Genomic DNA, 14,796 nt, shown 5'->3' with positions numbered 1-14,796 from the left:
ACTCATACAGGGCTCCTTAGGTGCACGGTGGGCCTAATGAAAAAACGGTCATGTTATTTGGGCCACACATCTGCTTTAAGAGTAAAGATTTTACCTGTTAAGCAGTGTGGTGTTGCGTGACAACAGTAGAGAGACAAACTCGGTGACTATGAGCAGGAATTGTCAAAAGTATTTGTTTATGAGCAATAAATAATAATTTTTTTGACTTTTTGAGTTCCTGTGGTCTCTGAGTTGCTGCTGAAGCAAGTACAGAACTAGTACAGAATATAGTATTCACATTGAAGATCAAGTACTGTTTTTTTTCTTGACCAGGGAAAGCAAAATAGTACTATTCCAAAGAGAAAGTGATAGCATAGTGTTCTCCTTCTTTAAAATTCTAAACAGCCAAACGCAGTAATCTAAAAATAAAATGTCAGTTCTTTTAACCTTCAGTTACAGAGGTAATTTTAACGAGAAAAAACAAAATCCTAATAATAGTTATCTCTGATAACGCTGACTACTGGCATTAATGGTAAATTCTTTAAATTGTAAAGTAATAAGACTATTTTTCCTGGGTGCAATATATAATACACAGATCTACCAATAAGAGAAAAAGCAGGAGCTGAATTGCTTAGCAGTGTGAAAATCCCTTCTCCCATGAGTTCAGCGATCTTTGATAAATAACAGAGGAGTGGAAAGGATTTGAGCAGCGGACTTCAGCTTTGTGGTAGTGGTGCTCTGCTCTGACATACTAAGCATTTAATAAATTCCACTCGGAATAGTACTCCCCTTTAGCTCATCTTTGCCTAAAATTGATCTCTCTGTTGACTCTATCCTGTTTTCTTGGGTACAGCATCTGTTTATAAATCTGGGTAATTTGAAGTTTCTGGATGGGAGAGACTCTGGTTATCTCTTGACTGTATATTCACAGAATCACGCAATAATTGAAGTTGGAAGGGGACCTCTGGAGGTCTTCTGGTCTAAACAGGCCTACCTAAAGCCTCTTGCATAGGACTGTATCCAGATGGCTTTTGAATCCCTTTGAGGAAATGCTACAATCTCTCTGGGCAACCTGTGCCATTGCTTAGTCACCCTTAGAGTAAAAGAGTCATAGTCAGACTGAGGTGTACAGACAGGAGCAGTTTTGGTGACCACATTTAAGACTCTAGAATAAGATCTGCAGAATCACAGCTTCTGTCTACTGACAGAAGCTCCCTAATATTCCTAATATGTTATTAATATAACATTTCCTCCCTAATAATCCTATCCTTGGGCTTGGCTTCCTATGGTCAGTAGTTTTGGTAATGGGGTGAAGCCTTGAAGGGTGACGTTTGAGAAAGCTCTGTCAGAAAGCCTCAGCTTTCTCAACCACCCCAGTTCCAGCAATGCAGCAATGTCTCTGCTAATAAGCCTCAGTGTGGACTCAGTCCACCCTTCTCTCAGGAATGTTTTTAAAGTTCTTACACTGATTTCCTGCCTGTACTGCGTTATAACAACACTGAAGCCATGTGTCCCATTGATTTGTACCCCAACCCATAGACAGGGCTTGGTTTGTTTGAGCTCAGATTCTGTGACAGCTTTGTCACTGTTGACTTGCATGGTTATCACTGGGTTGTGACTAACCCTAATTAATCATTGACTCAGCTTCCTAGCTTAACCTCAGACCTCCTTTGTCTCAATGGAAGGGATCTGAATTGTTGGGTGAACCTGGTTGCCATCGCAAACTTTATCTACTCTTTGTTTGGGTGTGGAAGGACTGCCTGCCCATCTGATGGAGAGCCACTGCCACTGAATGCCTCTTCATCCCTCTTATCTTGCAGTTTTCCTTGCAGAGCAACTTGTGCTTGCTGCTCCCTGACAGATTCTTTGTGTGGAGTACTTGTATTTTGCTTGTCTACCGTTACAATAATTTCATTTACTAACAAGTAATGGCCTGTTTAGGACTTTTCAGGTAGCATAATCACAAGTGATGGTGCCAGGCCAAACAGTCTGAATCCCAGTGGTAAATGCTCAGGCCCTCTTTGTTATAGCTCTGTTGTTCAGTGTTCTGATGTGAACGAGAAATTGGCAGGTGACTTTTGTTTTGCTTCAGCAGGGAAGGCTTCCTCATGATTACAGAGCAAGTGGCTGTTTAGGCTTACCTCTGCCTAGATATGAGTTGGACGCAAAAGATCTTCCTGTGCAACTAGAATTCCATGTCTTGCCAAAGAGTTTCCAGTGCATATGCAGCAAAACGATAGTGTGTTTCTCACCTTGACTCAGATACTAGATGGTTTATCAAGAATCTTTCCACGTTCATTGCGGGAAAAGAGAAAAGAGTTTAGTAATGTCTGTTCTCTGTATTTTGTAGTCATTAGATTTCTGCCGTAATCATTAAAAGTGGCAATTACTGCCTTCTGTGATGTAGATTTTTATGTGATAGCATTTGAGCATAGGCTGCTTTCCTTTAGTTTAAACCATCCAGCAGACATCAGAAAGGTGACCTTCATTCAAATTCTGCATGTATAAGCCAGACTTGAATAAACAGCTTTTACTAAAGCAGTTAATTTAAAACTTTTTTTTGGCTCCTAAACAGGTATTTATAAATTGCCTTGAAACCACTTTGATTGATATAGCTGATATTTTGGCAAGGATTGCTGCTGCAGAAGATGGTCTTTCTGTTCTTCTTTATGGAGGAAATAAAAACTCTGCAAAAGAAAATAGGTAAGAAGTGAATAACATTAGTGAAGAATTTAATGAATTGTGCTAGTCTTATGAGGAGATACTCAGTTTTAAAAAAACATTTGTAGCATGTTTTGTTTGTGTTTGAAGTATAAATATCTCATTATCAAATAGAAAGTGTTTTTAAGAATGTATAAGAAAGAGATTTATGTGTATAACCAGGTAAAATCACACTTCTAAGAAATAAGTGAATTGCTCCAAAAGTAATGCCTCCCAGTTGTTTCCATGGAAACTACAACAGGCAAATAGAGCACAATAATACTCCTTGAAAGAGAAATTCTCAGCTACAGAACGCTATGTTTCAGTGTTGCCACCATGATTAGTTTTGCATTTTCACCAATGATGGACAAGAGCCTGCATGCTGCAGGCATATGTGTGAAGTCATGTATGTGAAGGTCTTCATGGCTGTATGGAATGTAGTTTGTCTTTCATACCACTGCTGCCCCTGCTGAAGCACGCTATCTACCCACCATCTCACCTATGCAAGTGTCCACTGTTTTGTCTCCGTAAACATTAGCAAACATTGTTGAATGACAGTGGGTGCAGTATTTTCTGCATGGAGGAATTCAGTTACACACTTTTGCTTCATAAACACTTCCATATCAGACACCATTTTGTCAGATTGCCCCTTTGCTGCCATCTCTAACAGTGCAAGACAATGTAATGGAATATTGATGGGAAGCTTCAGCTTCAAAACACAGTTTGTGTAGTTCACAGCCATTTGGGCAAGATGTTAGGCAGTGGCTGCATGTTTGTTTTATGTGGAGCAGTAGCTAAAGTAAAATCATTTGCTTTATATTCTTTATTTGGACTACTGTTGGAAGTATTAGTATATTGGATTCTTCCATAGTGGGTCGTAATTTCTTTCCACTACTCCTAGAAAAATTTAACTAAGCTTTGACAGAATTTTTTTCAGGGCTCATTGAAGACTACAAACCAACATTTTAAAAGTGTTATTTTATTTCCAGTCCTACAGCTGTTCATATAATTGTTCAGTTTACAAAGAAACTTCTTCATGACGACATTTCTCTTTTATCTGGATCCGAGCTTTTGCAAGTTGTTAAAGGAGCTTTCATTTTTGTATGTCGTCAGATGTACAGAACATGTGAAGGCCTGGAGATGCTAATTCCTTACGGCTTGCATGAATCAATTGGAGAGGCCTGGAAAAAGGTAAATCTTATTTTGGAACTGGGAAGTTTAGAAAAATCTTACTTTGAGAGATTTATCTTAATGTGACAGTTTTTCGTTACTGTAGATTCTTCTTACTTAAGAAGTGAGGTAGGAATGCTTCGAATTGTTCTAAAAGTGAAGTTCTACTTTTCAAAATTTCCTTCTGTATGTAAACATAGCAGCAGCTTAAATTGGGACTTATGTGTCTTAAGATTTAAACCAGGAACTCTGAAGATGTATAGATAGGCCTATCATTCATTGATCAACTCCTTTTTAAACATCGTAATTGATGCTAGAAATTATTTAATGTTCACTATTTGTCTGCTTGGATTTTAGTAAAGCATTTGACACTGTTTCCCTCAGTATTCTCTTGGAGAAACTGGTTGCTCATGCCTTGAACAAGTGTCCAGTTGTCTGGATGAAGAGCATGCTCAAACAGTCCCAGTGAATGGTGTTCAGTCCAGATGGCTGCTGGTCTCCAGTGGTGTTCACTAGCAATCAGTACTAGGGCAGATTTTGTTTAACATTTTTATCAGAGATTGGGTGGAGGAGATCAAGTGCACCCTCACTGAGTTTGCAGGCGGTACTAAGTTAGGCAGGACTTCCTACTTCACAGTAGGAAGGCTTTGCAGAAGGATCTGTATAGGCTAAATCAGTGTGCGAAATCCAATATCGTGACTTTCAACAAGGGTGTCAGCTACTGCAACTTGAGTTGTAACAACCTCACGTAGAGGTACAGTCTTGGGGAAGAGTAATGGGAATGTTGTCCAGCAGAAAAGTACCTAGAAATCCTGGTTGGAAGCTGGCTGAACATGAAGCCAGAAGTGTGCCTGGTTAGTCAAGATGGCCAGTGCCATCGTGTCAGAAATACTGTGGCCAGTATGACTCAGGAAGTGATTTGTCCCTTTGTACACACCTGAAATACTGTGTTTGGTTTTGGACCCCTCACTACAGGAAGGATGTTTGGCTACTCAAGTGTGTGCAGAGAAGAGTGACTTAAATATTTGACTTAAATGGTTAGATGCTACTGAGATATTCTCAAAGTTGAGGAGTTATTCTCAAAGGTGAATGGTCCGAAAAACAAGATTTTTGAGGAATGACTGAGGGAATTGAGGTTGTTTTATGTAGAGAACAGGAAGCAGAGGAGGGGCCTCCTTGCTGGAAGGAGGTTGCAGTGAAGAGAATGTCCAGCCTCTTTTCTAAAATTTTAAGTGATGGGATGTGAGGAAAGGGGCCAGAGGAGATTTAGACATTATATTAAGAAGAATTTTTTCGTGGTCAAACATCAGAACGGTTTACCCACAAAAGTGATGGTGTCCCATTCCTGAATGTATTGGTAAGTGTGAACATGATACTAAGGAACATGGTTAAGTGATGGGATTTGGTAGGTCAGATTCATTGTTGGTTTTCATTGATCCTGGAGGCCTTTTCTAATCTGTGGATGATTCTATGATTCTGTATTTGTCTGCTAGAGATCTGATCTTCATTCCTGTTCTGGGCTGTTTTGTAAGGAAAAACTCTTCAGATGCGATCTCAGTATTTTTTAAGTTAAAACAATTAGTTTTGTGGAAGATAGAAAAATATTTGACTTAAATGGTTGACTTAAGTGGTTAGATGCTACTGAGATATTCTTAAGAGACTGTAATAAGATGCACAAACTGGAGTTCTTGTGTTATCTGTGTGTGGATACGTTACGCAGAGTGTACACTTTCACTTCCATCTGATTACTAGTCCAGTGCATTTTCTGCTGGAAAGATCATGGGACAACTGTGAAGACTGTTCTGCTTTCTATTATAAATTTACTGAACAATATATGTAGATCCCTCCTTACTCACTATTTTTTCTTCTATTTTTATTGCTCCTATAATCATATGCAGTGTGGAAATTCTTGCCAATTATTATGTAGGTTGCTCTGAAAGTAATGCCTTCTATTTATTTCCTTGGAAACTGCAGCAGGTACAAAGAGCATAATACAGTATTTGATAGAGCAAATTCTTAGCTACAAAACACTGCTTTTCAACATTGCATTTCATCATGATCAGGTATGCATTTTCACCAATGATGATAGGCCTACATGTTAGGCTTGTAAAAAATCTGCATGGCCATCCGTAATGTGGCTTGTCTTTCACAGCACTGCTGAAACGCACCACCCAGCACCTCATTGTGCTCACACCCACTGTTTGGTCTCCATAAAAGCTCAGCAAGCATTGATGAATGTCAGTGGGTGCAATTTTTTTTGCGTGGAAGAACTCAGTTATACAGGTTTGTTTCATATGCACTTCATGTCAGACACCATTTTGTCAAACTGTGCATCTACTGCCATCTGTAATAATGCAACAGAGCACAATAGAATATTGGTGGGAAGGTTCAGCCTCTATTGTCATATTATCAACATTAGTCTTTGACATCAGGGGCCAGCATAATAAAATAGAGGCACTACTTCTGGAGCAGCCCTCATGTTATTGTTAAGATGGAAGAATGACATCAGGTGCTGCTTGCAAAAGCAGTTTTCAAAAAGTTTGCAGTGAAGTAAAATTCAAACAAATGATGAAATCATGAAAGTAACTTGGACAATATTTAGATAACATACAAAACTTCAGTTTTGACTTCCCTCTAAGCTGAAACATTGTATTTGAACTATGGAAACCAAAATTCTTAGTGGAAACAAACAAAATTAAGCTGGGTTACTTCACTTTATATTGAAAAATGCAATCAACTCCCCTCCTTCCCCTCCCCCCCCCCACACACACAGTGACTGTAAAATATTTTCTTAGAGGAGAAGGATCAAGCCAAGCTGGAAATAAAAATTGACAAAAGACTAAAGACTTTTTATGGAGACAAGGAAGCAGGAGAGTGATTGATTGCAAGGGAAACAGAATGGAACAGCTATTCTTGACAAATGCTGCATGCTTTAATTATGCTTAGAAATGGTTGCAGTGTATTCTAAGGCAGAAAGTATCAGATGAAACATGAATAGAAGACTTAAATAATTAGCTTTCAGATATTTCTTACCGCTTCCATGTAAGGGTGTGATCATGAAAGCATGAATTTTGATAGAAAATAAAATATTACAACTATAATTATTATATCAGAGGAAATTCAAATTCCCATTATAAAATGTTGGTTTTGAAATTTATGTTCTTCTCTGCCTGAAGAACTTCAGAGTTTTATTGAATTATAGAGTTTAGTTCAATTTAACCATGCTGAAATTTGTGTAACTCAAAAATCTGTCAATCATGTTTATGCTTTCTTGTTATGTAAGCAGTTAATCTTACTTGAACTAACCTGTTTATCTATTTAATGTTTATCACAGTCAGGCTGGCATATGCTTTTGATGGGCATTTTCTGTTATTTGCTCTAAAGCATCTCATCAACCATGCATTTTCAAAATACTTGTTCTGCATATTAAAAAAGCTTTATTATGATACAGACCATCATTTAGGCAATTTGTTTTGACATACAAAAGGAAAATAGCATGAATGCTTAGAATTAAATTATGAATCTTTCAACTGACAGAATTATATTTCTTCACATCACTTTGAAGGTCAAGAGGAGTCTGCATATGTAAGGACTTCAAGAATCAACATTTTAGTAAAGCAAATTCTCACTGCCATATTAATGATTTTCTGTTTCTGTTGTTTAATTTTAAAGCATCTACATTTTTGATCTTGAGTAAAGTAAAAATAAAAATTAAAAATTCTATCCAAGCATTAGTTACAGGTGTTTGAAAGATAGACTGATGGTTTGTTTACATCTGCCTTACATGTCGTCTTGTTTTAAGACTGGTGGAGGAAAAAAATATTCATGGCAAATCTTAGTGGAATTCTGAGACAGAAGCTGGCATTTGTGTATAGATGATGATAAAAGAGAAGCTTAACAGGTTCATGATAGGTAATTAGTTTAATACAGGAATGTTATGTGTATGTATTAGATTATAAGAGAATGATTCCACTGAATTCATTGAAATTAATGACTACTCTCATTTGAATGGTAAAGTGTACTCCTTATCTTGAGAAATGTTGCTAAATATAAAGTGTTTTTCACAGTTATTTTAAAACAGCTTTTTAATTAGAAATCTCACCAAATATGTGTTTGTTTATACACACATACATAGAATCTTTGTTTGTAACTTACTTTGTTTATATGTATATCCATACCTATATATATCATTTAATAAAATTCATAAATAAAATAAAATTTGACGGAATTGCCCAACACATTTGATACTGTGTTATTAGTTCAAGAGAGTGCTGTTTCTGTTACTTGGGACAGAAGCAGAATAAAATCTAATCTGTTTCATTTTTTTGCATGAGAATTTTTCTACTTGGGAGTCTAAGTAAAAAGTGAGAACAAAATATTTTTAAGGAGAATTTTTATAATTAAAAAAAGTGTGATAGCTTTAAGTCGATTTATATCTGAGGGAAAAAAAAATTAAAAACAACACAAAGAGCATTCTGAGGTAAAAAATGTAAGTGGTATGGTGTATTCTATAACGAAGTCTAGGCTACAACCTGATCACTGATGTTTTTTTATGTATTATGAGAGTGGCCAAGATTTGGCATTTTAAAATGGAATAAATAAGCAGTTTATTATTATTGTTTTTTATTTCACAGGCAAGTTTGCTTTCAGAAAGAGTACCTACCCCTGTAACTGGTGCAGACTCCACATCATCAATAAGTCTAGACTCAAAAAATGTGTAAGTATTGTTCTTTGATATTTGAATATGTACAAATACAAAATGCACACAATTACTTTATTTGGAATTGAAGCATGTTTTTATAATAACACTGTGTATTTTTTAGGAATTCTTCCAGAAGCATAGCATGAGTGATGTCATCCTAGGATGTGTATCAGTTGAGTCACAAAATTGTTCTTGACCTTTAATGACTTTTTTGGCTCACACAGTTATGTCTAATCTATGTTAAGCTGACTTACAGTTGAGCTGATTCTCTTCAACTTCAGAAAGTGGTTTGAGGAAAATGTGAATTAGAAAGCATAAAACAAAATAGCAGTCAGAATTTATCTAATGGCTTTGACATAGTGTTAATTTAAAACTCTTCTTCTGAATGGTATCTGTGCTGTCAAAATACTGTGTAGCAAGATGGCCTAAATTCTTGCTCAAAGTCAAGTATGTGTTAAGATTGATGTCCTTGCTTTTGTACTGAAATATAATGTACCTTATAGATATTTGTACATTTATCATTTGAAAACATACAGACATTTGTGAGTCTGAGAGAGAAGATTAAGCAGATTATCAGGTTAATCAAGCAGATTTTCTTGTTTATAGTTTACAATAGATTTCATACATAATTTGCAAATATTCCTTAACAGTTAATAGTCTAATGGTGGCTTGCAAACTGTTTATAGCAATTCAAAACTAGCGATAAAAAGAAATTCAGAGATGTAGAGCTGTAAGTGAAGAGACTATCACTGATCAGTACCTTCGGCGTAAGTTGTAATTTCATTCTGTCATCTAGATTTTTCATTTCTTTATGGAGTAAGTCAAGCTGATATATTTCTAGGTGAAATTTTTGCTACTGAACATGACCTGGCAGGCATTAGGGGAAGTGTTTAGATTTTGGGGTAATGGCTGAGTGCTATGGAAACAGCTGCTTGCTTCTGTTAGTGATAGGAATCAAAAGTGAGAAATGAGAACTAGAAGTGAGAATCCTGTAAGCAAGTGCTTTCAGTGAAAGAGAATCATATGATTCTGGTGATGCTTGCAGCTATTGTACTTTGCCAAAGGACACAGAATTGATTCACTTTTGTTTTTGGGGTACAGACTGTTTGTAGCTCAGAAGATATCATATTTGCTTCTTGTAATGGCTGTTATTCCTGTCACGTTTGTAGAAAATGTTTTTCATTTACTGCTCTTAGTACAAGAAGCTATTAAAAATACAGAGCCTTATTTTTATAATTCTGTACTAATTTCTAGAAGGACCTAGAATGCAAGTTTTTATTAGTTCCTTACAGTGTTTTTACATCAGTGGCAAATTCTGTACCAACACTGCCTATGTGTAACTGCTACAGTAATGCCTTAAAAGGCTTATCCAGGGTTAGATAAAAGATCATAACAGCATGTAAAGATGATACAGGTCTTTTGGGTTCATGATTGCATTATTTTGTCTATTCTGTACTCCTTCCTTATTGTCTAAGCTAATCCTTCTGTCAGGATAAGTTTGGATGTTTGCACAAAGTAATAGTGTTGCATATAACTTTCCTAAATGTATTTTTTTGTTGCTGTTTAAATGAGAAAGCTTTTGATTTTTAAATTGTTTGTTTTTAAACTAGATTTAATTTCTTTTTTTAATTATTACTTTCCTCCTCTTACAGTGTGTTATGGGAAGAGACTTTGCTAGATGCCCTGCTAAATTTTTCAGCCACACCTAAGGGACTATTTTTGCTTCATAGTACTGGGGCCATGAGCGACTGTGTGAGCTTTATGTTCAACAGTTTATCAAAAAAACACCAGGTAAGAGTTATAGGGCAGGTACAGTGGTTTTATTCTTTTAATGATGACAATAACATGAAGAAGAAAGAACATAATAAAATAAGTTGAGAAATCATTTTGTAATTTAAATTGTAATTTAAATTTTAAATTGTAGGTCTTCAAGTTTGATGTAGTGTCCCATACATTTAATTCTGTTGGATGCTAATAATCTTAAAATGCCAGGCATTTGTTATTTATTTTTCCTGACTCTTTTCTGTAGAGTTTTTTTATTCTTTGAAGTTTTCTCTTTTTTTTTCTAGACCATGTAGATAGGTGGTGTTAAAATCTAAATATGCTATGCAGCACTTGAAATTCTAATGTGTAACCAGAGATCAGATGTGCATTTTTTTGGGAAAAAGTAGAATGTCACATGCATCCAATTTAATATGTGCAAAGAACATAATAATACTAAAGCTTTTATTTGTTGATGTTGCACCTCTTAGCCATTGTATTTTTCATTTAAATTTTTATATGATTATTTACTTGATAAAGATGTTTGGTTTGGAATCTGACCCTGGCAAGACTGTAGAGGATATGTGAACTGTTCAAGTCTGATGATACAGTGGATTAAATTCTGTAAACAAGTGCAGGAAAAATCAATAGTTGAAGAGATTGTTTGAATTGTACGCCCTCTGACGTACTCAGGTTGTGTTGTTTCTAACAGGCAAATGAACATGAAGAATTTGATAATGGAGTGATTGTTGCACAAATGGCGACAACACCAACAGCTGTAGTAGCTCTACAGAGTTCAGGTAATTTTAGGAAAGATGTTATTATGAGTAGCTAGATGCTGTAATCAAGCATATTGGGGGGGAAAAAAAGAAAAGATGAGAAAGATGCTAAAAATGATGACTGTGTGAAATAATTATGCGGTATTAGTAAAGGCTATGCCTGTTAATTAATTAATTTTCTAGAAGGAAATTTATTCTTTCAGGCATTTAAGTAATGCATTTATCTTGATGCCAATTTTTCTTTTTTTTCCATACATTACATAAAATCTTTATTTCGTTGGTTTGGATTTCTAGAAGTTTCATGTTTGTGCATGATGACGTTGAAGACTGCTGAAAAAAAAAAAAAAAACTTAATAATTTGCAAATACTACTTACTGATCTGCAGATCAGAATTATGAAGTGTTGGTTCCTGTAATTTGTATGCAATTTTCCAGGGCTACTGACAGCTCAGAGTGAGAAACTGAACTAAATGCTGTATACTGGAGTGTCACTGACACTCTTGCACAAGGGTGAGATGGAAATGAGTCTTTTTTTTGAACTGATGCTTTTTCTTATGTGTCAACCCATACCAGAAAATTCCTTCAGAATTGTGCTTAGAGAAATCAACTGTTGTCAATTAGTTTGTCATTGTGTTGACTAGATTCTTATCAATAAAGTAAAGCTTGGCTGAAATACTGTTACAGAGGCAGGGAAATTCTACCAATTCATGAAGCTGATTGTTAGTTATTCGTTATGCCTCTGGGATCTTTCAGAAAGCAGGGAGCAGATCTACTTGAGTAACTCCATCTGTCCTGATTAAGGTTCTTAGCCAGCTTGCTTCTTATGGCCTTCGGCATCAAAGAAAAATGGTTGGCCAAGGATAATCTGCATTGATTTTCAATGCTAAGAGCAGGCTGGGTAATGTCTATAAAGTTTATACTTACAGACTTCATGTTTGTAACTTACACTTGGAGATTTTAAAGATAAGTGACTATTTCTCCTCTTTCTTTTTTTTTTTTTTTTTTTTTTTTTAAAGCACATTGAACATTTTAAATTCAGCCAGTAGCGTTTCAGTCATGAACTTTATGTTCTGCCATTTTCATACTATAACTCATCAATAACATGTTAGTAAGTACAGATTTACAGTAAGTCACCAATAAAACTACAGAGTCAATGCAAGATAAGCCTCAATCTGCAGTAACTTGTTCAGGAACATCAGAAGCTTATTTACGTGAAAACACAATTTATATAAATATCATCCTCTAGTAAAGTGTTCTTTTCAAACTGCTGCTGTAGGTTTTAAATTGAATATAAGCAGACTGCTGTAGAAAGGTAGCTTAACCAAAGGATTGAGACTAGAAGGGAAAGAGGAATCCTCTGGTAGTCTGTCTTGAGAAATTTTAATGAATGTAGAAATGTAGAAAATTTTGAGAATCTGGGTTAGAATTTTGGTGTAAAAGTTTTTTATATGAATTTTTTTTTTTTTTTTTTTTTTTGTATTCTTACTATTCTCATGGCTGGAACAAATATTTATTTTAGGATTTATAAAGACATTTATAGCCAAACTGTGGGCTCTTTTGGAGTGTGGAAAAGATGATGTGAGGATAACTCAACCCAAATCTACTCCAGTTGACCCTATTGACCAAAGCTGTCAGAAGGTGAGAACTTTATTAATAATCATCTTGATTGGCTATCTATGATAGCTTTTTTTATTGTAACTATACCTACTTTTTGGTGTGTGAGGCAAAATTGGTCTAATATGTTAGTCAAATAATTACCGATTGCAAAAATTCTTCTGTGGCATGGCAGGTCATAATGCTAAAGAACCATTTAAAGATGATGTAATAATGACAAGAATGACAGAAATGAGAATGTTAAAATTCTGGCTGTCAGTTCAAATCTCCAGTTACTGTAGTAAGATCAGAGAGAACAGTGTGTTTTAGAGTATGCTGTGTCTCAAAATTTTATAATTGCATCATAATGCAAGTATTACAATTTTCAAAATAATTCTAAAGTTATTTCCAGAATTATCACTGTCTACCTGGACTTGTAAAAGACTTCTGACATGGGCCCACACCACTTCTTTATCACAAAATTGGAAAAACATGGATTTGAAGGTTGGGCTATTAGGTGGATAAAAAAAAAATGCTTGCATGATCATAGCCAGGGGGTTGTTGTCAGCAGCTCTATGTCCAGGTGAAGGCCAGTCAGAAGTGGTGTCCTCCAGGGGTCCATCTTGGGACCAGTGCTCTTCAACATCTTCGTAAATGACACAGAAAGTGGAATTAAGTGTACTCTTAGAAAGTTTACTGATGACACCAAGCTGAGGGTTACAGGTGACACAGAAGAAGGGAGGGATACCATCCAAAGGGACCTAGATGTGCTTAAAAAGTGGGCACAGGAGATTCTATTGAAGTTCAGCAAGTCCAAGTGCAAGATGTTGCACTTGTGTTGAGGCAATCTGAGATACAAGTACAGAATGGGAGAAGAACTCATTGAGAGCAGCCATGTGGAAAGGGACCTAGGGTTCTGATGGATGAAAAGCTGGACAGGAGGCATTTTGTGATTGTATATCTCATTTGTTCCATTGGAAAAGAGTTCAACTTTCAGTAAGCCATCCACTTGTAAAATGTGATAATTTATAGACATTCCCCAGAGACTTCTGCTCTTTTAGATTGTGTATACACTTTTGCAGTTGATTTTGTGAGCTCTGATTATGTCAATTTATCTACAAAAAAAAGATGAACTTAAATACTTTCTAACATATTTGTTTATGCTTACCTGACTAACAGTCACTTTTTTCACTTTTGTTTCTTTCTCCAGTCTTTTCTATGTCTGATAAACTTGCTCACTTACCCTGCAGTTTTTGAGCTACTGAGTAAACAGGATATACCAAATAAACCAGTGTATTCACACCGTGAAGTACCCACAGACATTATTGTAAGTATACTTTTATTATGAAAAGAAGTGTATTTTGTTACTGTAATAATAAATTATAAAGTTATATAAATTATTCCTTCTCCTTACTGAAAAACTTCAAAATTTTCTGCATTTTGTAATATATACAGCATGAGGGCAGTATATGCACATATCATATTAAACAAAGTTTTTATTTTGAAATGCTAAAGATTGTATTTTATGCCCAGTTTAAAGATCTTTCTTGCTTGCACAAGGATGTGTTTTTCCATGGAATGAGGTGACATACATAAGTATTTCAGTATACATATACAGTTACTTGCTAGAAAATGCTGGAAAATGTTGATATTTGTTTTTTTCTATAATAATGCTTTATCATGCTGTGGACTCGACAAAAAAAAAAAAGTACAAACACCTCAAGCTTTCTTAAAAGTACAGATTATTCATACAGAAGTGTGCATAATTAGAAAATTACTGATTAAGGTGTATTTCAGTCTTAAGAAAAATCGTATCACCGTGGAATTATTTTGTGTTACTTCACTCATCAGTCACAATCCATTTATTCTTCCCTTCTGTGAAGCATAGGCAAATTTAATCTGTGACCTTGAGTGGCAGTTGAAATTAGATCTTTGCTAAATGAGCTCCCACTTTGAATCGCTGTTGCAATTTAATGTTTGCATATTGTAAGCTCTGGATTGGTGATAGCTTAAGTTGTTATTTAGACAATGTATATCATAATTGTGTTATGTTTGGAAGTAATTTTAATAGATTATTTATTTATTTATTTATTTATTGGTAACACTGTGATTT

At 35.4% G+C, this 14,796-nt stretch overlaps 1 protein-coding gene across 6 annotated transcripts in view; it reads left to right on the top strand.

Moving 5' to 3' along the window:
* Positions 1 to 14,796, top strand: part of TBC1D32 (TBC1 domain family member 32) — an 80,397-nt gene that overhangs the window by 17,719 nt on the left and 47,882 nt on the right. For all 6 annotated transcript variants that reach the window (XR_006169842.1, XM_042824191.1, XM_042824182.1 and 3 more), the window contains 7 exons: positions 2,555 to 2,682; positions 3,669 to 3,870; positions 8,484 to 8,566; positions 10,204 to 10,342; positions 11,025 to 11,112; positions 12,610 to 12,728; positions 13,894 to 14,010. Coding sequence is in view for 5 of the 6 variants with exons in the window: in XM_042824191.1 (XP_042680125.1) it covers positions 2,555 to 2,682; positions 3,669 to 3,870; positions 8,484 to 8,566; positions 10,204 to 10,342; positions 11,025 to 11,112; positions 12,610 to 12,728; positions 13,894 to 14,010 (876 nt within the window). In the remaining variant the exon portion in view is untranslated. The remainder of the gene's footprint in view (positions 1 to 2,554; positions 2,683 to 3,668; positions 3,871 to 8,483; positions 8,567 to 10,203; positions 10,343 to 11,024; positions 11,113 to 12,609; positions 12,729 to 13,893; positions 14,011 to 14,796) is intronic.

The sequence above is a fragment of the Centrocercus urophasianus genome, unplaced genomic scaffold (assembly GCF_019232065.1).
Source record: "Centrocercus urophasianus isolate 14NV4802_14NV808 unplaced genomic scaffold, USGS_Curo_1.0 seq_10, whole genome shotgun sequence".
NCBI lineage: Eukaryota > Metazoa > Chordata > Aves > Galliformes > Phasianidae > Centrocercus > Centrocercus urophasianus.
The sequence above is the reverse complement of the archived record's forward strand: the minus strand, read 5'-3'. Positions and strand labels throughout refer to the sequence as shown.